Consider the following 26,528-nt stretch of genomic DNA (forward strand, 5'->3'; position numbering starts at 1 on the left):
CATACATTTATATATTATCTGATAATTAAGATCAACGTAGCCTTTATTCTTTCTTTACAATATAAACCGAGGACACACACAAATGCCAAGTTAAGTAGCAGAATTAGGATCCAAAAGTCAATCTACATGACAGTGAGGCATTTTCTATTTTATGGTGTCATAACAACTCCCTGAAAACTAAAACCAGAAAATTAATTTTTTTTTCTGTAATCATTTTTTCGTCTTCCAGACCCAACCTAACCACACTCCCTACAAAAGAAATGTTATCCATCCTGTTCTCTTCCTTGGCAAATTCTCCCTTCATAGATTTGGGGCATGCTTTAGTTCAATGAGACTAAATAATCATAAATTCCAAATTACTGTCATCTACAAATTAATAAAGTTTACTCTAGTAATAGCTAACTCAAAGGGATATTTCAGAGCATCTGATCAAAGATATCTTGTCTTCAAACACAGTTGGGTGTTGTTTGTATGTTTTTCCTCAAGTGAATAGATATTGTCATGCATTCCAAAATAAATGGAAAGTCCATTTGATCATGTTATATTTTTGTCATGTTTCACCACATTAGGCCAGTACTGAGTAACTTCAATTATGTCCAGTCTTGCAAAGGGTGGCAGCCTGGCAATCATATCCAATGAAAGCCACGTGACTCTGAGCACTGGTCTTTGACACCTCAACATTACAACTCATTCTTTATGCTGTAGACTGTTAAAGAAAAGATGATGGGAACAGACGCTACTATTGCCACGGTACAGAAAGCTTGACCTCTGAGCTTGTGTATTTCAGGGCAAAACGCCTGTGTACTTTCTATGCTTCTGTATGGATATGGTTCTTTCCTTCATCTATAGAACATTCATCAAGCATTTCCTAAGTTCTAGATTCTCTTACAGTCACCAGTGCAGCAGTCTCAAATGTGAGTGTCTAGAATTACCATAGGCAAGTAACAAATACAGAGAAACGTGACAGGAAAATGGCCAGTATTACTTTAACGAAACATACTGGTTTGTTAGGGGCTATTATCAATTGATGGACATGTCCTACCCAAGACCACTTGAGGCCAGCCAGCTGCTGCTATAAAAGATCTGGAACCACTAGAAATTTTTGGTTCTTTCAGATAAGTCAAGAGATCTAGTTTCTGTTAGATGGTTTTGTTTTAAAAGTGAAAAAGTCTAGCTTTTAAATATTGGCAATAGTTCAAATTTATCTTCAAGCAGTGGCAAACAATAATCTTGTATTTAACAGTTTGCAAAGCCCTGTAGGAAAGACATAAAAACAAATAAAGATGTGCTCTCTTGATCTCACAGGAGCGCACAGCCCTCTAAAAGTTATACCCAGAACCAAGCACGTATGCTAGAGTGTGACAGTTAGGATGCTAAAGATATCAATAAAGCATTAGGAGGCACAGAGAAGAGCAACTATAATGACTGCAGCTCCCGTTTATTGAGTGCCAGGGCATCGATCCAGGTACTTTGCACATTTCACGCTCACATCAATCTTGGAGGGATAAAAAACAACCTGGCTTATTGTATGACAACCCTGACTTGAACTTTATTCTCTCCAGCCTCAACAATCTGTTTCCCCGAACATATCAATACCACCCCAACACTCCAAATAAGTGCTAGTTGTCTAAAGTTCAGTCATAGAAACATTGGAAAATGAAAATAATTCCTTTTTATTCAGCTTATTTCAGAAAAAAATATTTCATAGTCTCTAAAGGACTACTTAATATGCAACTTTAGATATTATTGTTTGAATTACAGTTCAGATCCTATAGGGTTAAAGAGTTGCATATAACTAATACATATTAAAACTTATTAATTACTTTCTAGTTTATCAGGCATTTAAGTAACACTATTTCTAAATTGTCTTCTAAGCAATTTACAGATTAAACAACTACTTCCATGCCATTTATAGATGAAGCATCTAAAACATAAAGAGTATAAAACTTATCTAAAGCTGAAAAAACTATTATTAAGTCACCCCATTCAATTTCACTTGTAATTAAGAAAATTAAGACAATATAACACTCTCTCTTTTCAACTAAGCAAAACACAAATATATTTATATGGTCTGCTGTTGGTGAGAATACTGTAGTACATATAAAGAGCCTGCTAAAATAAGGCTGGAGGATAAAGAACTAGGCAAACTTTCTTTGAGGAACAATTAGGCAGTATCAAAATGATATAAATGTGCCCTTCAACCTACCATTACATTTCCAGGTACTTATCTTTTAAATATCTATACAAGCCAGAAAATTTTGTATTTTACTTTTTAAGATTTACACATTTCTGAGTCATCTACAGTAAAAATGCTATTCTTATATTTCTGGGATAAATTTTAAAAACTACTGTGATGGAAATTTTGTTGTTAAGCTTTTTGTTGTCAAAACGTATATGATAATGTCCTTATTTCTCTTTATAATAAATTTAGAACAGCGTGCACTGTGGAACAAATTCAACCAAATATGTAAACTAAAAGAGAAAATACCAACTTACATTTTTATAGTTTAAGACTATTTAATAAAGCTGTTATCCATTCAAAACTACAATTGACTTCAAGCCTTTCATTGATCAGTTCTGACAGCATAACTTCTTTTAATCCCCCTTCCTCTTAACCTAAAACCTACCCTACAGACAGAACCTAAAACTACATCAGGAATTTTACTAGTCATTCTTAAGTCCAAAGAGTGTTAGCCTCATAAACAAGTATATAGGGACTAGGTAACGAAGTAATTTATTCTAAGGAAGCCAGAAGGGATCAGATTATATCAAGCATGTTTTGAGGAACAAGCTCAATATGTCAATGGTAAGCACTTATCAAGGGCAAATTCACTAACTAGAGTTCTATAGAGAGTCCCTTTCTTCTACAGCCTATGTGCTTCATAAAACCCACAATTTTTATGAGCAAACCACATGGAAGAGGGCAAAAACTGAACAATCTAAAGCAAAATTAGTTAAGATTTATGAAATACATTTTTCTATATCAGATCCTTTATATTAACAATATGACAATCAATGCACAGTATTGGCCGCTACATGTGGCTGCTACATGAGAAATCAGTTCCGATTATTTACAAGGGGTAGAATTAGATTCAAATGATCAACCTCGTTCACAGCTTTATTGATTTAACTAATCATCCAGTCCCACACACTTTCTTACACTAACACACTCCCTAGTAACCCATTTAAAGAGATGGCAATTTCCCCACACATTACAGAAGATAAAAGCAGCGTCTACAGATTTGTGCAAATGATGTCCCTACTTTTCCACTTGGGTATTTAACAGACAATGCAAAGATAATATAACCCAAATGAAACTATCGCCATACTTAGTCTACTTTCATTTCAGAAATAGAATACTACCACTTGCTCAATAACTTAAATCAAAAATCTATAAATCATTGTCATCCCCCCTTGTGTTTGTCATCTACCTATTTTCATCCATAACAAGACCGCTATCATCTCCCAGTTGGAATATAACAACACTGTCTCGGTGATCTCTCTGTCACTCACTTTTTGCCTCCTGCAATCCATATACAACAGCATTCAAAAAAAAAAAAAACCAACAGGATAGTGTGATTTCCCGACTTAAAATCTCTGAAGACATTCTACTACACTTCAAAAGATCTGACTCATGCCATCTTTCAAAACTAATAACATTATTATCCTCTCTCACCACCAACTATTTATTTAAAGATAAATTCATGACCAAAGCTGATTCAGTTAATTTTCCTGTAATGGAAGATGCAAATTTTAAAAGGCACTACTAATATTACAGACCAGCAGAAGATGGACACTATTCCTACTGTACGAGCTGCTACTGCATCTCACTAACAAGAAAACTGCTGCTTAGCACTAGACTGTCATGTGTCAACCACTCTATAACAGTTAGACCCAAAAAAGTCTTCCCTCAGTCATATAGGTAAAACTAACCTCAGTCCATGTTATCTAGCGCTAAATTGTTGTTACAGACTACTTTAGATTTAAAGTACCCTTCCAAAGGCTCATGTATGGAAAGTCTTGTACTTGACAGTCAGGTCCAGAAGGACTGAATCATGAGGGTTCTACCTTCACCAATGGATTAATCCTGTGATGAAGTCAAATTTAAATAGACTTCTGGAAGGTACCGGAACTGTGGGCAGTAAAGCCTATTCTGAAGAATCCATCCAAGAAAGTGTCTTTGAAAGATTGCCTGCCCTGGCCCCAGTTTCTGTTTCCCAGACTCTACAAGGTGAGCAGTTTTGATCTGCAATGTCTTCCCCATCATGGTGTTCTGCTTCCCATAACCTTAGAAACAAAGAGACAATGGACTGAAACCTCTGAAACCATGGTCCAACATAAACCTTTCCCTTTTTTCAGTTATTTTCTAAGGCCATTGTCATAATAAAAAGTCGAAGAGAGACACTTAATAACTCATCTTTAACATATTTACAACCTCAGATAAAATTTCTGCATGTAAATCATCTATTTGCTGTAAGCTACTAGCCAGGTGCTTAGCACATAGCAGGAAGACCTTCAGTACTGAATATTTCCTTTATACAGTCAGGCTCCTGCAGTGAAAGCCTAGAGGGAAAAAAAAGTCATCTTGTTCTCTGGATGGAACAGCCTTTGAGAAAAGTCTTAAGAACTTTTTAGATACGAACATGGAGGATAAAAGTGGCTGAAACAGAAGAAGCACATACAATACTCAGATACAAAGAGAACAATCATGGTTGTTTTATAAATGGAGGAGGCCAGAACAAGGGTCCAAGCAGTGCTGAAGATCTTCTCTTGAAACCATACCAACTGTCCTTCCTGAACTTGCCCTTTTCTTTCCCTCTCCTTTTTTCTTTCCTCCCTATTTTCTTCATCTTCCTTTCTCTGCTCAAGTCTGCACTAAAAGATTTTCTTAATAAATTGTGAGTGCTTTATTTTCCAAGCACTATGTGGAGTTTTAATTGCACTAATATAATTATTTATAAAATATTATTTTCCGAGCTATGTCACTACATCAAAGATGAAAAACTGAGGCTAGGGGAGCTGAATAACTTTTTCAAGATCAGTTAGCAGGTTACAGAGAGAGTATAAAGTGCTAGATCAAAAGAGAGGAAGAGTGAGTTTACTCAAGAGGTTCTTAAAGTCAGTATCATTTTATTCAGCAGTTCAAGTAGGTGCTTGAAGCATGATTAATAAAAACTCAGAGAGATAAACTGGGGTTCAACATGAAGGTCAGAAATGAAAACAGTCAGCCACTGGCTCGTACCTCAACATCAGTCCAAAATTAGCGATCCTGCCTCCAGGAATCTCAGAATGAGACTATGTCTGAAAGCTGTTTCCTCCCGTTTTATAATCCTCTCTAGGGATAGGATTAAAAAAGCCTGTACCACTGGGATTAAAAGCATGTACTACCTGGTTTCTATGGCAATTAGTGTGGCTGCTGGAATTAAAGGTGTATGTTACCACTGCCTGGTCTATAAGGCTGATCAGTGCATGTGTTTTACTCTCTGATTTTCAGGCAAGCTTTATTTATTAAAATACAAATGAAATGCCATATGGGTGCTAAGGATGTGCCAAAGAATGAGACAGTCTTGTTCATATGTAAACACATGATTTGTGATCCTTTCTCTATGACAGATATAAACTATGTTTAATGAAAAAAGCTAACAAGGAATGGAAACCTACTTATACTGGGACAGATGGTGATAAAGGAAGAAATCTGAAAACTGAGGAGTCAGTCATATAAACGCCCCAGGTAGAAAGAGCAGCCAGAATAAAGACGATGAGACACAGAGACCTGAACATCTAGATAAAGGAGCCAATGTAATATCTTATGGTGGTTAAGTGAAGGGGGGGAAAGCCAAACAAACCCAACAACAAAATATGCCAGAAAGAGACCAGACCATGTAAAATCATTAGCTCATATGAAAATCTCTGTAGAGTATGTTAAAGAATTTGAGTTTTGTTTCAGTTGAGATAGTACAGTGGCTTTAAAAGTAGGTAAACACATTTTGTTTTCTAACAGTGTTAAGGATTAAACTTGAGGCCTTGCACCTGCTAGGCAAGTACTCGATTACTCAGCTACATTTCCAGCCTAACACGTTTTAAGAATATTACTCAAGTTGCTATGTGAAGACGAGACTGGGTTAAAAATGTAAGGCCCAAATTAAGGAAGACTCGGTAATGGGATACTGCTGGAGTTATGGTGGAAAGTGGGTGTGAAGAATGAAGAACGAACTTAAATTAGGTGATGTACAGGTTTAACATCTTGGCTAGAAAGCTAGACTTTTAAAGTGAATAAATTCTGGCTTTTACACTCTTTCTGCCTCCTCTTCCACAATTATAAGGGGTTAGAGGGAGCAAAGGGAAGAGGAGAAGAAATGGTTTAAGTACAGTGAAAGACAGAAAAAGCAGAACTCATTGTATCTCTGGTCCTGACACACACCATTTGGCAGTACACAAGTTCAGAGTTAAGTAATTAAGGTTTTTTTTTTTTTCCCATGGTCTCACTCTTTCTCAGTGTAGGCAAAATGTGGATTCTAAAGTCAGACTGTCTGAATACAAGAACTGGCAGAATTCTTTCCAAATTGTACAAATGTTTCCTCAGTGGTGAGCCACAGAGATTAAATATTTGCTTCCAAAAAGAACATTTTAGTTTCTAAATTCAAATTGGAGAATTTCAGGTTTATAATTCTGCATTAAAGCCACGGGTGAGTAAACTGGATTTTAAGTACTGGATCACATCTGCATTAAGGCTACAGTTGAAGATTGTGATTGTAAGTACTGGGTCACAATTTGCTCTTGAAAATAAAGTAGCCAAGAATTCTCTCTACAAATTCAAGTACCTGAAATGCATTCACAACTTCATTACCACCCCAATATTGCAGCTTTAATCTACTATCATTAAGGATTTACTATTTTACATAACATATATGGTTAAAGAAAGCAATTTTTAATAAATTCTTTTATTTTTATTGTATTTCAATTCAAAACTACTCGAATACTTATATGACTTATTATAAAAGCACAACACACTGTAGCTATAATGTAAGTACACAGTGACAAATGTAAAATGAAAAAATTAACAATTGTATATATTTGTATGTATCTGCAATGCCACCAACATTAAGAATGCAAATGCTAAAGTAACATATCTGTGCATTTACTTTAGTAGAATATGAAACTCAGATCCGAATAGTTAATACAATTAATAACACCACCACAAACGCCTGCCACTATATTCCATTGATGAAGAACAACCAAACAGGAGGAAACTTCTAAAGCTGGAATTGCATATCTCTGCATCCAGATACGCAACACTAGGTCTAGATGGTCAGTCCCTGTGGCAGGATTCAGACAGCAGAGGAATAAAGCAGCTGCTTGTTTGCTTTTTAATACAAGACCGTCCTACATTGCCCAACTTGACCTTGATTGAACTCCCAGGCTCAAAAGATCCTTCTGCCTTACTTCCCACTCAAGTGGGACTACAGGCATGTACCACTGTTTGTTTGTTTTTTTTGGGGGGGGGTTATTTTTTAAAACAGACTAATCAATATCTTTATCCTTCACACAAAGTGTTCACTGTACATCAAATATATATTGTCAAATATATATCTACTACAACATGACAAAAAATATTGATGGAAACACCATGCAAAATCAGTCACAGAAACTCCACAGTGATGTAAATAGTCTCTCATGATAGTACCTCTGCTACACACAAAAGCTAGCACCAATGTGTATAAGGGTGTATAAGGGTTTATGTGTATAAGCGTTTGTCTGCATATACCTCTGCTACACACAAAAGCTAGCACCAATCCTCTTGAAATGCTATCCTCCTAGTGCAGCAGATGCCATAAAATAAAGATCAAGTAATAAAGGTAACCTTTCATATATTTAGCCCAAATGCTTATGAAATGTGGTTCCAAAAAACTTCGTAATGCTTAAAAATTTCAAGTTAAAGCTGGATGGTGGTGGCACATGCCTTTAATCCCAGCACTTGAGAGGCAGAGGCAGGTGGAACTTTGTGAGTTCTAGACCACCCTGGTCTACAAGAGCTAGTCCCAGGACAGCTAGGGTAGTTACAGAGAGAAACCCTGTCTCAAAAACGACAACAACAACAATAATAATAATTACAAGTTAAAGAATTCTCCTGGCTTACTTCAATGAAAGGAAAAACAGACTGCAGTGTCATTTCATTTGTGTTTTAACAAATGAAGCTTGCCTGAAGACCAGAGTGCAGAGCTAAGCCACTAGAAGCCAGGGGGTTGTAGCTCACACTTTTAATTCCAGTGCTTGGGAGTCGCAAACCTTTAACCCCAGCACTAGGAAGGTGGAGACAGGAAGGAATATGGCTGGGTTGAAAGAGGAATATAAGGCTGGAGGAGACATGAGCTCAGTTGCAGTTTGAAGATGCAGTCTGTGGACAAGATCGCCCCCCCCCCCTTTTTTTGAGGATTCGGTGAAGGTAAAAGGTCTCTCTAGTGGCTGCTGCAGGGCTGCAGGGCTTCTCTGATCTTTCACCTTTCACCCACTTCATATCTGACTGATTTTTTTTAATACCTATTAGAATTCGTGTTACAACAGACTATCTTTACTTAAACACTTAGCAAACTGAAACTTGGTGATCTTATTCCTTTATCTGCATGTCACCATTTAAGCGTTTGTAATAATCTTCCTTTTTGGCACAATTTACATTTTTCTTAATGTAGCTCTCTTGTAAGCCCTTGCTATTCCACATTCACTTTCTACATTTAAGTGAACAATTTAGCTTGTTAACCATCCCTAATTCAAGATCATTTTCCTCACTCCAGAAAGCATTCCCTCACCTAAAGGCAAAGAACTTAAATGGATATTACCCTAAAAGTCCAAGCATAACAAACAATGTTCTTCCAATTATAAGCCACTAGAAAAATGCAAGCCAAATATCACAACAAAATACCACTTTTGTGTCCAGAAGAATGGCTAACTGTAAAGAATGTTTTTATGTGTATAAGGGTTTGTCTGCATGTACGTATGCACACCACATGTGCCTGGTACCTAAGGAGACCAGAAAAGGGCAGCAGATCCTCTGGAGCTAAAGTTACAGGTGGTTGTGAACTGCCATGTGAATGCTAATCAAACTCATGTGAATGAGAGTTAAATCTAATCTGGGTCCTCTGCAAGAGCATCTGGGGCTTCTAATCATTAAAGCATCTTTTCAGATCTAGCTATTAGTCTTAAAACACAGAAAACGAGTATTGGCAAGAATCGGAAAATCTAAAACATTTATTCATTACAATACAGACAACCACTGTTACAAGAAATGGTTCATAAAAAACTTAAAATACAGAATTTCCTGATCTAACAGTTCTGCTTTTCAGTATATTCTCTCAAAACTTGGAAATGAGGTCTCAGAGATGTACACCATGTTTGCAGCAACTGCCTAAAAGCAGAATAAACCCGATTTTCCATCAATAGATAAACATTATATTTACATAACAAGATATTTTCAGCCTCAGAAAAGAATAGATTCTAACATATGCTACAAAATGAATGAATCTAAGCTAAGTGAAATAAGCCAAAAAACAAAAGATCCCTTGTGATATATATAGTATTGAATTCGTAGGAAAGGAAATGAGCCTGGTTTGCTAGGGGTTGTGGGAAGAAGGTAATGAGGATTTAGCTTTGAATGGAGATGGAGTTTCACTTCAGGAAGACACAGTTCTGAGATGGCTGTGAGGAATGGTTACTCTCAATGTGATTTATTGCTTGATACCACTGAAATGAATAAAAATAATGAAAAAGAGGAATTTTGTTACATGTATCTAAATAAAAATTTTAAAAAAAACTGTGTGAGTGTGTGTGTGTCCATCCAACTGCCCAGTTAATTGGGCAATTTTACAGCTAGACCCTTTTTCAAAAACTAAGGTAGAGATAGTTGAAAAAGACATGTAATGTTGACCTCCAGCTTCTACATACATCCCCTACTTGTGTGCATAGATCGAATTAGAATTAATTTTTCTATAAGGGATGATGGGTTACTTTAAGCTGATTCTTCTGTATACAGACATCCTATGCCTTAATACATATGGAAAAGATCATTAAGTTATATTTGATGAAAATAATTGACTCTAAATGAAAAGTTACATTTCTGAGCTTTTTAAACTAATTCTTCTGATCTATACATCAGTCCTGATGTAGAAACCACAATCTTGATACCCACATAGAATTTGAATTTAGTATAAATCTCAGTTTCACAAAATCTTTGCAGACTTTTTATATATGTAAAATTAGTTATAAAATCGTGATGGAGTTGGTACATGAATATAAAAAGGGAAAAGTCCATTTTAATATAAAAACAATATTATTTGTTATTTGATGAGAAAAACACATTGATTTAGATTCTATTTCAGCACTGGATCCCTTTAATACCAACTCAAGGATTAAATCAAGCCCAGTGATATATTAACCCATTTCCATACAGCAACAGCCTATGGATTAATGCTTCTCTCCATACCCTCTCACCTTGCAAGAACTAGACCAATTCCTTCCAAGTGCAGCAAGCGTAATATCTTAATCACCTTACACTAACCTCTCTCCAGTGCCACCTTTTACATTGATCACACTAGTAACCAAACTTAGAATGTGTGAGCATTAATTGGCCCATATTCAAAAATAATATTTGCCAAAGTTGATGAGAAGGGAAAGCAGAAAACAAAAGAAGAGAGATGCTGAGGTTTAACAAAGTTCAATGAAGCAAATAATCTGTACACACATGTAAAGGTTTAGAAACCTATTATTGGCAGCAAAAATAGGTTTTTCATTTTAGATATGAAAACTACAAACATGTAAAGTGAAAGCCAGGACATGTAAGAATAGATGGCCAATACATAACCTATTAGTGGCATGAGGAGCAGTGGTCTGGTTCCACAGATCATAGTGTTTATTGGAATACAAACTCATGCAGTCACAATAGAAGTTCATGTAGAGGTTCCTCGAAAAAGCAAAACAAGAATAACTATATATATCTGAACACATTCCTGGGCATATAACTGAAGAATTCTAAGTCAACATTCTATAGGGATGCTGCAACATCCAAGTTTACTGCTGCACTATTCATAAGCTATGGTACTAACCTAGATGCCCAGGAACATACAGACAGCATGAATAAATAATGAGAATATGGTACATATAAATAACACTTTCATTATTTTTTTTTATTTTTTCAGCTGCAAAGTAGAATGAATAGTGATATCTGAAGAAAAATAGGAGGAACTGGAGATTACTATACTAGCCAATATAAGCCATACTCAGAAAGACAAATATTGCATATTTTCTCTTATATGAGAAATACAGATTTAAATATATATTTAAATATATTCATATGTGTATCTGTGTGTACGTATGCATGTCTCAGTTTAGAGGTTGAAGACCACCGATCAAGGCAGCTTCTGTGACAGCTGCCACATGTTGTTGGGTTGTTGGGCTTGGCAAAATAAACATATACACACAGAGAGACCTAGGAAGGAAGGAAGGAAGGAAGGAAGGAAGGAAGGAAGGAAGGAAGGAAGGAAGGAAGGAAGATCAGGGACTATGAGAGGTGAGGAAAGGTCCCTAGGGAGGTAGGAGAAACAAGGGGTTAATAAAGTATACAGGACATGCAGATAGAAGGGTAGCTATCTAGGAGGAAGGAGAGTAGTGAGAGGATGAAGAACGGCAGTGTCCAAGGCGCAAAGCCAGTGAGTACCGAGTATGATGACATATGTAGATGAAAACATCACAATGAAACCCATACTAAGCAAAATTAAACTTTAAATGTGTTAAAAGCATGCTTATTCCAACATTAATATCCAAAAAGCTTAAGTACTCAAAAATACTTGCATAATTACTTTGGCAAATGCCTCAGGAAGAAATAATCTCATTGTTTAACAGATCTTTCTCTTCCAATGTAGTTATACTTTAAGCACATCTATTCATGACCATCTCACCCATTGGGAGGCTCTGACACTAAGAGATGAACATTTACACTTTTCCTAGTTTAGGGCACACACAATCTAATAAGGGAAATAAGTAAATAACAAAATAACTGCAAAGGAACGGGGTATATCTAATATATATACAAAGAGAGCACTCAGAAAAGAGACATATAAACTAAATAGCACAGAATTAAATACCCAGAATGAGTAACTACCTGACCCACAATAGAGGTTTCAAATTACTTTTGGGAATTTCAACAAATAAATTTGCCCGTTCAGAGAACAAAGAATAAGTGAAGTCACTCAGAAGAAAAGAGTAAATACAACTTCAAAACCAGTTCCTAGACATCCAAACTACATCTGGGTAATAAAGGATGTGTATCACAAAGAAAGACAACTAATGTTAAACCAACATTATTTTGAGTTATGCCATGTATGCCTGCTAACTTAAAAACTATATTCATTTTGCAAATATACTTTATATAAAAAGTCACATTTAAAATTTAAATTAGCCTAAAACAGGATTTTTAAGATACTTTACTATATTTCTGGTACTTCACATTTTGAGGTGACCTATGTGTATGTACATGTGTGCTGTTTTAAATAGACAATTTGATGAGAAAGAAAATAAAATGTACTTAATTAAAATATGATGGATAAAGGGAAAGAAGACTTACTTCAAAATAAAATGAGTGAATATTTAAATTATATGATAATGATGATGATGATAATTGTGTGATATAATAAACATATCTTTTTTGAGGTATGTTTTCAGTATGTAAGTGCAGGTGTGCAACTGTAAGTACTTTAGATAATAATACCTAAAACACTATTGTCAATACCAATAACAAAGTTTGCATTTAATATAATCTATAACTCTAGCAACTCACTTTGAAAATTGAGTTTTCATAAAAATTCAGAGGCCTCAGTATGATATAATTAGCTATAAGTGTGATTTCTCATGTTACTTTTCCTCCATGGTGATTATGAAACTTTTCTATAAGACAAGGGCAAAAATAAGTAAGGATCCCCAATTCAAACATTATTCACATTACTACAGCAACTATCTGGTACCAATATGCCTATAAGAATTATGACATTAAATTGAAAAAGATTTAACTGTCAAAAATAGGATGTCAAAAAAAATTTCATCAAAAATAAAACAGTGGTAAGAAATATATCTCTAACTTTTCTAACTATCTCAAGACTATCTAGTGGTACCACCTTGGATTTACTGACCTGCACCAAAAATAGAATGATAATTATATGAGTGAACACACATTCATGCTGTGAAAGTATGATATTACATATTCAAGAGGTCTAGCAGATATATAAAAATTCCTGGTGCTTGTTTTTAAAATCTATAAAAATCAAAGTCCATCTTCTCTTTTAAGATAGATACTTTCTCTCTACAAGACAAGATGTGCTAGTTATTTCCTTGTTTCTCATTTAGTTTTTAAGAACTACCTACAATGGTAAGAAGTTTTGAAAAAGAAACAAAGGACTGGCAAGGGAAATATATTGTTATGTAATACTCTCATAGACAGAATGACATTACTTTAGACTGACTGAGTGAACTAGGAAGAACTCATGGCCCCAGTGACTGCTGACAATGAAAGGTAAACTTTATGCATGTAATAGACTTCTGTTCAACTTCTTGCCTTCTTACTTCATAAAGCAATCCTGGACTTCCTCATCTATCAAAATACTTAGGTATGGTCTGCTTTTTTGTGAGAAGTTACTTAATGCCATAATTTCCTACCAGAGAGCTAAGTCTAATTGTCCTCTGCACAATGTTTGCTCTGAAGGGGAATATATTCTCCTAATGCCTGTAGTCATTGCTTCTTACGAAGTTGGTCAAATCACTTTTTAAAAAATTAATTTACCATTACAATTCCTTGGTTTTAAGTATTTTGTCTTCAATGATTCAATATCTCTGGACAGTTGACATTTTTAACATCAAATTGCTAGGAAATTATTCATAATGAGTGGAATAGCTATAACCATAATACCATGAGAATGTCTTGTCTTGATATACATTGGATACAACATTTTTGAACACTGGAGGTTAAATGTATGTTTGCATTTTTTAAAATTCAATTTTGTAGTGTTGGTGCAAATATAATGTTTTCTCTGTCATTCACAGGATTTTCTCTGCATTATTCTTTTCTAAGGTACCTTCTTTTCTTGTTCCGTCATCCCTTCCCATCAATGTCCATGTTCAGTATTATTTTTCCAATTGCCCTCCCTCTACCCCCATGCATTAGCTGTAAAATAGATGTAAAGCTTGGTGTACGTCCAAAAATCTTATGATCAAAATACATACTTAGCAAATTGTTTGGCTAAATCTTTCATGTATGATGAAAGATTATTACCACAATTCATTAGCAAATTATAGACTTTGAAATGTAGGCAGACAAATATTTGGCCCTGTATCAATCAATTTGGACCAGCTGGGTAGAAATTCACACAATCCCAGGAAACTTGGGAAGTGGAGTGCTCTTTCATTTTTCATTCACTTGAAACATTAAAGAAAAATTATCATTCTATAAAAATGTCCTCTTTTCAATAATTTAGCTGAGTGATTTTAGAATGAATTTTATTTTCAATCAATTACTACTTAAGAGACCAATAAACTGAATCCTTTCCCTTGTAAATTATAACGGGAGAATAATGGCTAATGTATACAGAGTACTCTAAGACTTAAACATTATAATCCACTTTTAAAAGTTCAATATTTAATAAAGGTTGTATTGCTTTAAATAGAGTCTGGAAACTTAGACACAAACTAAACAGGCCTGTAAAGTGGTTTTTACAGTTATTCACAACAAATAAGAGCATTCCTATTCTTCCGCTGAGCTTCTCTTAGCCTGGTCAAGTGACCTTGTACAAAGATTCTGATTGATCCTACATCTGTCTATTTTGGTTAAGCTACAAGGCCACATACAGGGACAGCTGCACTTTAGGAGCAACTTAAAACAAATTTCATCTTAGTGGCATCTAATCCAGTGCTTGGTACAAGATGCATGGAAAAGTCAGTGTCAAAATTAAACAATGACGGCTTTGCAATGAACAGATGCTTTTGCCTTGCAGCTGTAAAACCTCAGAGCAATCCAGTACTCTACTGTCTGGTCACGCAATGACCACAAAGCAAGGAATACATTTTGTCATTTATACAATGTCTGCGATGAGCTTTGAGTCTTTTTTTTTTCCTTTAAAAAAAAAGGCGGGGGGATAGATAAATTGAGGGAAATAAAATTCCAAACTAAGTTACAGAATTTTTTCAAAGTATATTCAGACTGATAATGTTTGAAAAGAATAATTCGTTGACAACATAGTACTGAATCATAGTACATGAAAGGAAAATATCATAACCTGACATTAGTAGGTTGTGTCCAAATAATTTTGGCATATAATGATAAATATGTAAGTGACTTTCTACAAGTTAAACTTACATTAATATACCTAATCTTAGCAATATGTGTTTATGAACATTTTATATTCATTTATCATTTACTTATTGTTTATTTAGTTCTTTGTTTTTGCAGAAGGGAGACCAAAGAATAGGATATTACTTGCTACATGGCTAAAAGAAACTTAGATGTTAAAAGAATGAACGTCTTGAATAACATGGTACTACAGAGGTCCATGATGAAATCTGCAGGCTTCCCCAACCCTAGGTAATCATGTATGTGACACTCTATTTTAATACTAAAATATACTGAAATATCTTTAATAATAAAAATACTGAATCTAGGGGTAACAGTTCAATAATTAATTAATTCCCTTGTTTGTTTATTTATTTATTTATTTATCCAGCCACTGTCTCTGGTTAAGTAAGAGAATTAGCCCCACCTAAACAAATGATTCTCTCAATTCATTATAGTGAACTTAAATGATAAAATCACTTAAAAGGAACTTGTTTTTACAAATTTTTAAGCTGCATAAAATATTTAACAAAATAAAGATGTACTGAGTATGACTCAATATAATACAATTAATGACCTTAAGTGCATTTTCAACCAAAATACATTCAGTTTTGTTAGTATTCTAGCTATTAAATAATCATTATGAAATATTAGCAAATGTAGTTTATTCAAATATATATATATATATATATATATATATATAGAGAGAGAGAGAGAGAGAGAGAGAGAGAGAGAGAGAAATGATCAAATCACTTCTGCTAATTGAGGCTCTGGGTCTAACACCAGTTCTTTATCTACAGTAAAAAAGTTCAGTAACTATATTTATTCACTTTAATTTTGTTCCTTTTTCTCCTTAATCCATTTTTCCCCTGAAATATTTACTCCCCAAGGATACCGATTCATTAACACCTCATTGTTTATAAATTTCACTGGATGTTTGTGGTTGAAGATTTTGAGGAATTTCCTTTTATCTTTCTCCATCCTCCAAATATAATTTCTATATAAAATCCAAAAGTAATGTCCAGAGTAATAAAGTTTATTTTAAATACCAAAGAAACCATGTTACACTCTTCACTTGAAAGTAGAAAAATAACAATTTTTGAGTTCTGAAAAGTAAAACAATTTCTATGGTTAGTTTTACATTTTTGTTTTATTTTCTGAGCATACAATTAAAACAGACATAAAAGGCATACTTACCAGCATATTCTGACAATACAAATATAAATTCCAGCATTATAAAAGCACTACAAACTTAAAAAGACTAAAAGACATTTACCATTATACTCCTGATACAATTTTGTTGTCTTTGTTAATAGTTATTATTTAGAAAGAGTTTATGGAGTTATCAAAGATAATTCATGCCACTAAAATATACCATGAAAAAGCGACTGACATGTTTAAGCTTAAAGGTGTTTATGAGACTATCTCGTAAAAAGGAAAAACAAAGGAAATGTATTTTTAAATGTGATCATCTGTATAGTACCTACATACTTTGTCATAAGAAAATATTTAGAGTGATAGCATTGCAAATTACAGTATTATATATAAATACCTTTAAAGTTAAGGAATAACTATAAATTTGAACAAACAACATTTGCTAATATTTCATAATGATTATTGAATAGCCAGAATTATACTAACAAAACTGTAGGTGTATTTTGTTTGAAAATGCACTTGAGCTTAAACTTATTAATTGTATGATATTGAGTCATACTCAATACACCTTTATTTCATTATATATTTTATGCAACTGTAGAAATTTGTAAAAAAAAATAGTTAACTCAATAGTTCCTTTTTAAGTGTATTTTATCATTTCGGTTCACTATAATGACAATGTATTTTAAAAGTATATGTTTAACTCACAAATACATAAATAAATCACAAACCAAAAGCTAACAGATGTGTGACTTCTAATTAGTTATAATAATCTCTGCTTCAATGCCATTAGAAAGAGCCTTTCTTTTCTTTTGAAAACTAAAAAAGCTTTCCTTTGAATTTTAAACTGTCAGGGTGCTTCAAAGTCAATGTACAAAATCTGCTTTGATTAAAATTTTAGACATCTACAGTGATAACTTTATGAAAGGAAAATATTAAATTATAATTATCCTAAACAGACACAGTCTTGTGAAACTAACCCTCCATTCATGTTAAAGCACAAAGAGTTGAATATAATGAATTTGATTCATCCTCGGACACAAAGCTTCACCACAGCAAACTCAGTCAACTGTTGCTCTTGCGCTTATATTCATGGTGCTTAAATAGCGCACTTTAAAACAAAAAAAACTCCAATTGGCTTTTCATACATCCACCCTCCCCAAAAATAACGCACTTGAAAAACTCAAATGATATGAAAGGCTTCAAGGCCTCTTTTCTCCTTTTCATACCCTTTTTTTTATTTCTGTTTGCAGTAATCTGCCTTTCTCTTTCTCTTTCTCATTGCTACAGAGCAGGCGAGGAGGCTCACAGCTTTGAAAAGGGGGCTCTGTGTGTAATGGGTCCACTAGAATTAATTTACTTGCACCAAATCCATTGAGCACAGAAGTCCCCCCCCTTCTCAAATCATTTGGAGTCGAACGCAGCCCCCAGCCTTTGTAATTCTAGTAAAGCACTTAAAGTGCACAGTAGGTGTTCATGAGGACCATCTGGTCAAAAGCAAAACAAGCTGCTGATTCTGCCTTTGAATAGAATGAAGCAAGTGTGAATTAGTCTCTTCAATTAGCACTATTACAACCTGTCAAGTGCATATTGTAAAACAGGATTATTACAGTATTGGTCACCAGTGCAATTATTTACTCTCTGCCTTTTCTTGCATATAAAAAATGTCTTATGTTTATTAGTTTCTGATAACTGAATGTAATTTCTCTTAACTCAGGCACTGCAAAACTATCAACACACGAACCTTAGATTATGAGTATGCTAGACTAAGATATTAGAATACAAATACCTTAAGTAACAAAGGGCTAAAGCAATGCTCTTAATTTTTAACAAGACTACATTTTTATTTAAGATACAGAGGAAAATGTTTTTAAATAACTTTCAAATTATTCTAAAATATTTCTAGATAAAGAAAAATATCATTTCCAAATAGTTACACCATATTTCTTAAATTTATTTCCTAAGGGACACAACAGAAACAGAAAATTTCAATAAGATAATACTGTTTATGTGTCCATTTGAAGTACAATTCAACAAACCTGTTTTAAAATGGAACCTGAAATCAAATATATGTACATCTTATTCTCCATTTTTTGAAAGCTGAATAATGCCTGGTTGTTAAAAAATGTATCTTTCATTCTTAATAAGATATCATTTTTTTATTTTAAGTTTGTTTAAAAATGATATATGCTAATTAAACTGCTTATTCTAATTGAGCTAATATATGCCACTTATCTTGCAGTAAAAACAAACCACTTAAACTTTTTAATTAAGTAAGCACACAACTTAATTTACCCTCTTGCATATGAACGTTCTCAGCTACCTCACTGTTTCTTCAATTCTTTGCCACGAATCCCCCACTCCATACTGGAAAACAAACAAACCCCCCAAAAAGGCACCTAATACCTCAAAACATTTGATGAAAAGACACAACAGTTAAGAAGTTATAATCTATTTACTACTAGAAAAGTATTCACTAATATAATTTGTGAATAACGACAAATTTCAAAACAGTTACTGGCCACTAGCCTTAAACAACAGCCCAAGGCACACATTAGTCAAGATGAGACAGCACCAAGTAGAACAGATCAAACACACACATAAATAGCATACGGTTTACATTTTCAGAATCAAAACTAACATCCTGATTTCAGAATCATTTTTAAGAACTGGTATGGTTTATTTAGATCCCTTCTTGATAATAATTCTACCTCAATTGGTTTCCCACTTAATCCTCAGTTTGTGTAACATGGTGCAGTGGTGAAATGTGCTACTCGCCCCTGTAAGATATGGCTCTGTAGGCTGTCAATTTCCCCTTCATTCCCATTAAGAACTAAATCAACATTAATAAGAATAGTGAGAATTCTGGGGTAAAGTGAAACTTGGAAGAGGATTTAAATAATTCCAATAGCTATTCATCACACTTCTTGCTGTAATAGATAAGTCATACTGCATGATTGTGCACTAAAAAGACTTAGATTTCTTATCTTTGTTATTTCGGGTCAGGTGTCTGTTTCTTAAGTTTGTATGACACCTTAAAAAAAAAAAGTAGATATTTGCCTAACAGAAGCTTTTGCAATAATAAGGCAGGCAGACAACAAAGAATCAGTTTCCAAGAAAGAGCTGGCTTGATTTCAGGGACTTTATATCCTTTTCCACACCTGGGCTTAGGGTCTGCAGAGGCAATCAGTCTTTTTCTCCCCTTGGTTTAGCCCACCAAGTGCATTTTAAACCACAGATTTTTAAATTCCTAGAATCGTTACAATGACTTGTTTAAAACTGCCAATTCTCAAGAGTAGAAAACTGGTTAAAAGACAGGCTTGCTTAAATTTTTAAGGAATTTTAGTTTTTAAAGTGTAATTAGTATCCAATTTAGGGTGCAAATTGATAGAGTAGGGGCTGTCAAATGTCATTAGAATATTGATAACTATGAGGTAGTATGTTACCACAAAAAATAAGGATTTTACTTATAACCACTTACAACTCTTTCCATCTTAACCATCTTTAGAGGCTACTGCTATATCCTAATGTAGAATATGTGAGTGCAAAGATTTGAAAAGATCTTAAAACAAAAATGAAATCAAAACCCAACCCCTCACCTGGCATCCAGAGGAAAGCATGACACTACAGTGAGGGTTGCAACGGCTTGGAGGGGCTTGGAGGCTAGGAGGCAGGCCGGGCAAACCCTTGTCAGTGCATCGCCACCAGCCTGCAGGATTCTGACTGCGTCTTAGCACTAGTCTCCAAAGCAGTGATTGCAAAATGTATTTTGTTCAGTTAATAGTCACAATTAGTGCCCATTTAAGTCTTAATCATTTAATAATTTTTCTAAGTAAAAAAATATTGTAAAAGCTTTCTTTTTAAAAAATTCAAGACTTTCAAAACAATTAAGAGTGTTTTTAGATAGAAAATAAAAATTATTTATTCTATTAGAAAAATGATCAGATCAGATACTTTCAATCTATCCTTTCAACTTTATAAATTATAGTGCTCACGATTTATTTTGTGGCTTACGATTGAAAGAAGAGTCCTGAAATTGGTGACAGAGATTAATTTAAAATTTAGAATATATAACATCAATAAGCTTTCTCATTAAAAACAAACTACTAGTCTTAACACAGAGCTATGAACTATTTCAGGACTGTACTTCTCTCTTACAACTGAACTGCTTTATAGTAAGCTGAGCAGGAAAGGCACGGTGGTTTGCCAGCGTCCACAGGAGCACTTTCCTTCCTGACACCAGCCTCAGCACCGGTTCCCACAGGACTCAAAAAAAAAGCCAGGGAGCTATGCTCAGCCAGTACTCCACAGTCTTGCTCAAAGTTACACAAAATAAAGCAGCCTGTGTGCAACTGTCTACTACGAAAAGGCGATATTCATTAGGCACAACATTTTTTCTTAAAAACCAGTGTTTCAAAATATTATTTTAAATTCATTTTTAAAATTAAAAAAAAGAAAAGGAAGAAAAACTCTTATCCTTAATACATAAGAAGATTTGTCATTAAAAATGCTTCTGGAACATTTTTTTAAAGATATTTAAAACATGATAAGAAAAAAATTTCAATGTGTTCAAGTCCTTGACACTTAAAATGTATTTGATAATCTAAATAATATACCAGAGAACAGTTTCAGCCAACTGTGGCACGCAATGGCACATTTACAGAATCTTAAATTTTCTTTTAATAATTGATGTAGTCATTTTGAATCATTCTGCATAGGATATCAGGTGTGAGCAGATTGCATTAACACTGCTTAAACATTTCAACTTGTCAGTATGGCCAACTCGATTTCGGAAATATTTGCAGTATTTTCCCATCGAAACAGTAATAAAGGCAAAATAAATATATGCCACTACTTTATAATCACCGAACATTAATGAATATTTTATGTCTTTTTAAATCTCCCTGTTTAATTTAAAAGGGTGAAATTAAGTCTCCTCGCTGCAATATGCCAATTATCTGTAAATCAAACAATAACTTGGCCATTATGCTCCTTTTTGTTAATATAAGAGAAGCTAATTTGAAAACACTGAGTGGCATTTTTTAGGTTATCAGCTTCATAGAACTTTCTGCCCTCTTGTGGGAGAAAGTGGAAACACACTCAAGTTAGTTAAGCTAGCAATGTAAAGAGAGTTTTTATCCAAAAAGAAAGTGATTCCTATATTTATCATACATTATGCTCCTCTTCAAATAAAAAATAAATAAATAAACCAGCAGTGAAATTTACCTCTTATCTTGCTTTATTACTTAAGTGGAGTTACTCTGAAGCTAAATTTCCTTGTTTAATTAAATGTTCACATATGCAATTTAGATTTTTTTTGTCAAAGATTCTATAATAACTCTGACAAAGAGCTATATTTCAATTTTAGAGCAAAAACGACTTCTCAAGAAATTAAAATTTCAAATGTAGAGCTTAGAATACCCATTATAAAGACTAAAAATGAACTGTAACATGAGCACGAAATTCCAGAAAATTCTAATAAATAAAATAGATGAATTTAGAAATCAGATAAAAGGTTGAATGTTAATGCTTAGTTATATAATAGCTATTCAAGTGATTAATGAAGAAAATAAACAGAAAAAGGGGCTCTGTGACAAATTCAAAAGATAAAATTCATTAATCAAACATGTAAAAAAGGAAATTTGGTAGTCTAGCCATTACCAAAACATTTTGCCTAATTCTAAAAAATTATTTGTTTTTCAAGATAAATTTTAATTATTTTAAACGATATATGTAGCAATTCAAGATCTGGCATGATCTAGTCTTTTAAAATTAAGTAGTAAAAAAAGTGTAAGTTTTATAAACTATGAAGGGTAATATGAAATAGTCACTATTTTAATGTTTCTAAGCATGAAAATCCTGTCAAAGCCTCCAACATTCCTCACTCCCCTAAGGAGAGAAATCATTGGCATTTAGATGGGTGGGGCCAAAGAAATATCAAGAAGGTGCCTTTCTCTCATAGGTATCTTCTCTCTCTCTCTCTCTCTCTCTCTCTCTCTCTCTCTCTCTCTCTCTCTCTCTCTCTCTGAAACAGTGGCTCTTTTGAGCCAAACTGAAGAAAACAGACAAAATTAACAGACTCCTTTCAGATAGTCTGAGCTAAATGATAGTCTAACATCTGAGGAATACTGCCCAAAGCTAGAAGTGAGCTGCTTAAGAAAAGCCTCTTCAAATTCCTGCTTAAAACAGAGCATATGATATAAATGCAGGACACATTTGAGAGGGACCTTTCAAACAAACAGAAACACATTCAACAATGAATGCTGGCAACAATTTCCAAATTAATAGTTTAATAATCACTATAAAACCATGAACTATTTCGGGTAACACTGGACTGCTTGCTTGCAGGCAGAGTTTGAAGCAGATGTGTTAACAATTATCAAGAGTCCCACTTACAACATTCGTATTTCTAGGTCAAGGCATTTAGTGTATCTACAGTAAGCATTGATATTCCAGTTAATTAAAATTGAAAAACCCAATAATGAAACATACAGAGAGTTTCTACCAGAACAGATAAGCCCTCTCTAACAGGGTCAACATTAGCTATAATGAGCTACCTTTATTCCGTAGCTGTGAGACAGAACTCACCTCTTGAACGGTACTACTTCCTGAGAAGTTCAGGTTGTACTCCCGCTGGACTTCTCGGTGGGTGATGATCAGCATGAAGTTTTGATTTAATGATTCCTGCAGGGCACTGAAAGGGTTGGAAAAAAAAAAAAAACAAGGAACTCAGAGATGAACATGTTCTAGCTTGCTTCACAGCTAGCTGCAAAAACCCCAGGAGTACCCTAACCTCCACATAGGCATGTCCGGGCCCAATGTTATCATCTTCTCACTCCTAAAGGCAAGAGAGCATGCTGAGAACAACCAAGGGGAGCTAACCTGTTAACTCCTTCTCTACCACGGTTTTTTAAAACTTCTATTGTAAAGACTTCAAATACTACACACTTTCTACAAACGTTGTTGTCTATTTTCTTATTCCTCCAAGAGAATCAATTGTCTAATTGTCAAATGATATTCAATATCTATTAAAATATTCATTCAAATGTACTGAAAGACTGATTCAATTGTAATGAAAAAGCTGTCTAGAACAGAACTATAAAACTATTGTTTACACTTACAAATATTGTATAAAATAGAAAATATGTTTTCAGCAAAAATTCAGAAGGTACAGAAATCTACAGAATTGTAACTGCTACACCAAAATTCTTTCAAAATAATCATGCTTTCACATAGGAATCAGCTATATAGAACTCAGGAAAATAATCATGATTTCACATAGGAATCAGCTATATAGAACTCAGGAAAATGAGAGTTCAAAGCAACACACTCCAAATCCCATGGTAAAGTTTCCAAACATTAGAAAAGTGTAAAAAGCACAAAAAATATACGTAATCAGCTATACAAATTAAGAAATATAAATGATTCTATTTTATGTCAATATTAAGAAACATGATCTTTATCAATAATTTAATAAAAATCTATTGCTATGAAGTTCAAATCATCTGCACTGCCTATTCTAGCTGTAATTTTGCCATGGCTTAGGCCTCAGAAAATATTCTGAGTATGCGCCATTGCTCTGGCCTACGTGACTTCTCTGACAATCTTTGATAAACACACAAAATAAAGATTAGGATTAGGCATTTAATCTGCCCACCCTATTGTCAGCCAAAGAGTTCTGGGATTATTAGCAGAAAAAAAAATACAAAGGAAGCAAAAATATCATAAAATATTACTAATAAATTTTAAAAAACCTTATACTCAAGTAAAATACATTTGTTGATGCAAGGATATTTGGTACTATATCTTTAGCACTTAAGCAAAACACCAGGTACACTGCAGATATTTTCTTAGTAATAAACAAGTTGTGAATTTGCATAAGGTAAGAGCCGTATCTATCCATCTTTGTCTTTCAACCAACAAGGTCACATTACTATTAATCTAGCTAAAGCATTCATTCATTTATATAAAAGCAGCATTAGGCAATGCCTTGCAAAGGAATTCAATCTAAATAAAAATACACAGTTCTTTGAAAACTTAGTCTAATAGGGATACACATACATCACTGACAGTAGAACTGAAATAAAAGCTCAATGAAAACTGAGACAAATGTACTTAACTTTGCCCTTGGTTGAGGAGTAAAAAAATCCATGAGGAGAAAAAGTGATCCATACCAAGAGAAGACACACACAAGTTAAAATTCAAATAGGATCTTAGAACTAAACACTCAGAATGCACAATTGGGGGGCGGGGTCAACACACAACTTTTGACATAGTTTGTTGTATACCAATCTATACTTAAAATATTCTAGTTTCTAGATAAATAATAAGGGAAAAAACAAAAAAAATATGGTCCTTGTTTCCATGAAACTTACATTTCTGGTAAACGGGGCAAAGATCAAGTAAATGTAATGGAATCTTAGAGAGTGCTATGTCCCATTAAGAAAATAAAACAGATCAGAAGACACAAGTTAACAGAGGGCAGGAGAATTCATAAACAGAACAGCTGGAAAGGCATCTCCAAGGAAAAGGCATATACACTGAGGTTAGCACAATACAAAGGCGATCAGCAAAGGTTCAATCACACAGATTCTCATAGTTAACTGTACGGGAAAGTCACTGGATGGGGGGTGTTAAAGAGGAAAATACTAAGAGATGACTTCTAGTTCTGTCTTTGCAAGATTTCTTTCTGTGTTCTAACTATGGAGAGAAAGACTAGAGATGGGGGAGTGAGGAATAGATTAATTCATAACAGAAGTAAGGAAAGGAGAAATGGTAAGAATATTAAATACAGAATACAGGTTAGAGGTAGAAGATGGACAATTTACTGATGGAGGAAGAGAAAAAATACAACCCTAAGATTTCCAGTCTGAGCAAATAATAGGATGAAATTTTATGTGACAAAAACAAACTGGTAGGAAAAAATTGAGAGTGAAATTTTAGGTGGATTAAGCTTGACTGCATATTAGACACACAAAAAGAAATTTCAGTGTTACATACAACTGAATGTAAACCCCAAAGCGCAGAACTTACACAGTGGAGGTATAAGTATCAGAGCTCAAAGTCATCCTCAGTGACAAGGCAAGTCTGAAGCCAGCCAGGCCTACTTGTGGCTCCACTCTCTCTCAGAAAATAAAACAGAAAACTAAGACAATAGACACACAAAATGGCCAGTTAAGAGCTGAAAAGTCAAAAGCATGCAGGCATATGGGAGACATGTGGCTTTGTGCTAAATGACATCATGTGAGGAAAGAAGATACTAAGAGAAAAATAGAAAAATCAAGATGGAAACCTAGAATATTCCAACAACTAAATCAAAGTTTAAAGAAGATTAATGATAAAGAGAAAAATCAATAAAGACCAGTATAAAACAGCAAATAAAGTAACTGTTTCAGCAGAAAAGTGGCTTCAGTCATGCAGAGACACAGGCACACAGAGGCCGGAAAACATGGCCATGTTCTGGCAACATCAAAAGGCTCAGCATGACTATAATAAAGAGCTACAGAAGTGTGGCAAGTTCAGTGCACAAGATCCCTCCCTTGAGCCCAGGGGCAAAGCATGGGAAAGAGATTTCAATTCCTGAAACCCTTTCCTTACACCAGGACCAGGCACAGCCTCTCAAGAATGTTGCAGCCTGGGACAAAAGCCCAGAGAACAACCACAGTGTAACCCTTCCAAGAAGTCACTGTCCACCACAAAACAGGCTTCAGAAAAATCATCTCAAATTTAGCATTCCCCTTAACCTAAGCCTGAGACAAGGTGTTGAAGTTTGGATCTGAGATGAAAACACAAACACACCTGTGTTCAAGTTTGAGTGTCCAGCAAGTGGCATTTTGGGGTAGTGGAAACTTTTGGGAGGTGGGGCCTATTTCCAGAATACAAGTTATGGTCATATAGAAGGCCTACTCTTAAAGGGGACATAGGGATCCTGGCTTCTCTTCCTCTCCCTCCCTCTCCGCTCTGTTCCTACCCGCACACCCCAACCAAATATTGCCTTCCCAAAGGCCCAAGA

General features: G+C 34.4%; 1 protein-coding gene across 1 annotated transcript in view; it reads right to left on the reverse strand.

Moving 5' to 3' along the window:
• The window catches only part of Faf1 (Fas associated factor 1), a 298,559-nt gene that overhangs the window by 172,431 nt on the left and 99,600 nt on the right, over positions 1–26,528 (reverse strand). Inside the window, exon 7 of the mRNA XM_041652128.1 lies at positions 23,105–23,210. Coding sequence (XP_041508062.1) covers positions 23,105–23,210 — 106 coding nt within the window. The remainder of the gene's footprint in view (positions 1–23,104; positions 23,211–26,528) is intronic.

The sequence above is a fragment of the Microtus oregoni genome, unplaced genomic scaffold (genome assembly GCF_018167655.1).
Source record: "Microtus oregoni isolate MIOR12 unplaced genomic scaffold, Mior012 000005F_ref0000423, whole genome shotgun sequence".
NCBI classification, from domain to species: Eukaryota; Metazoa; Chordata; class Mammalia; order Rodentia; family Cricetidae; genus Microtus; species Microtus oregoni.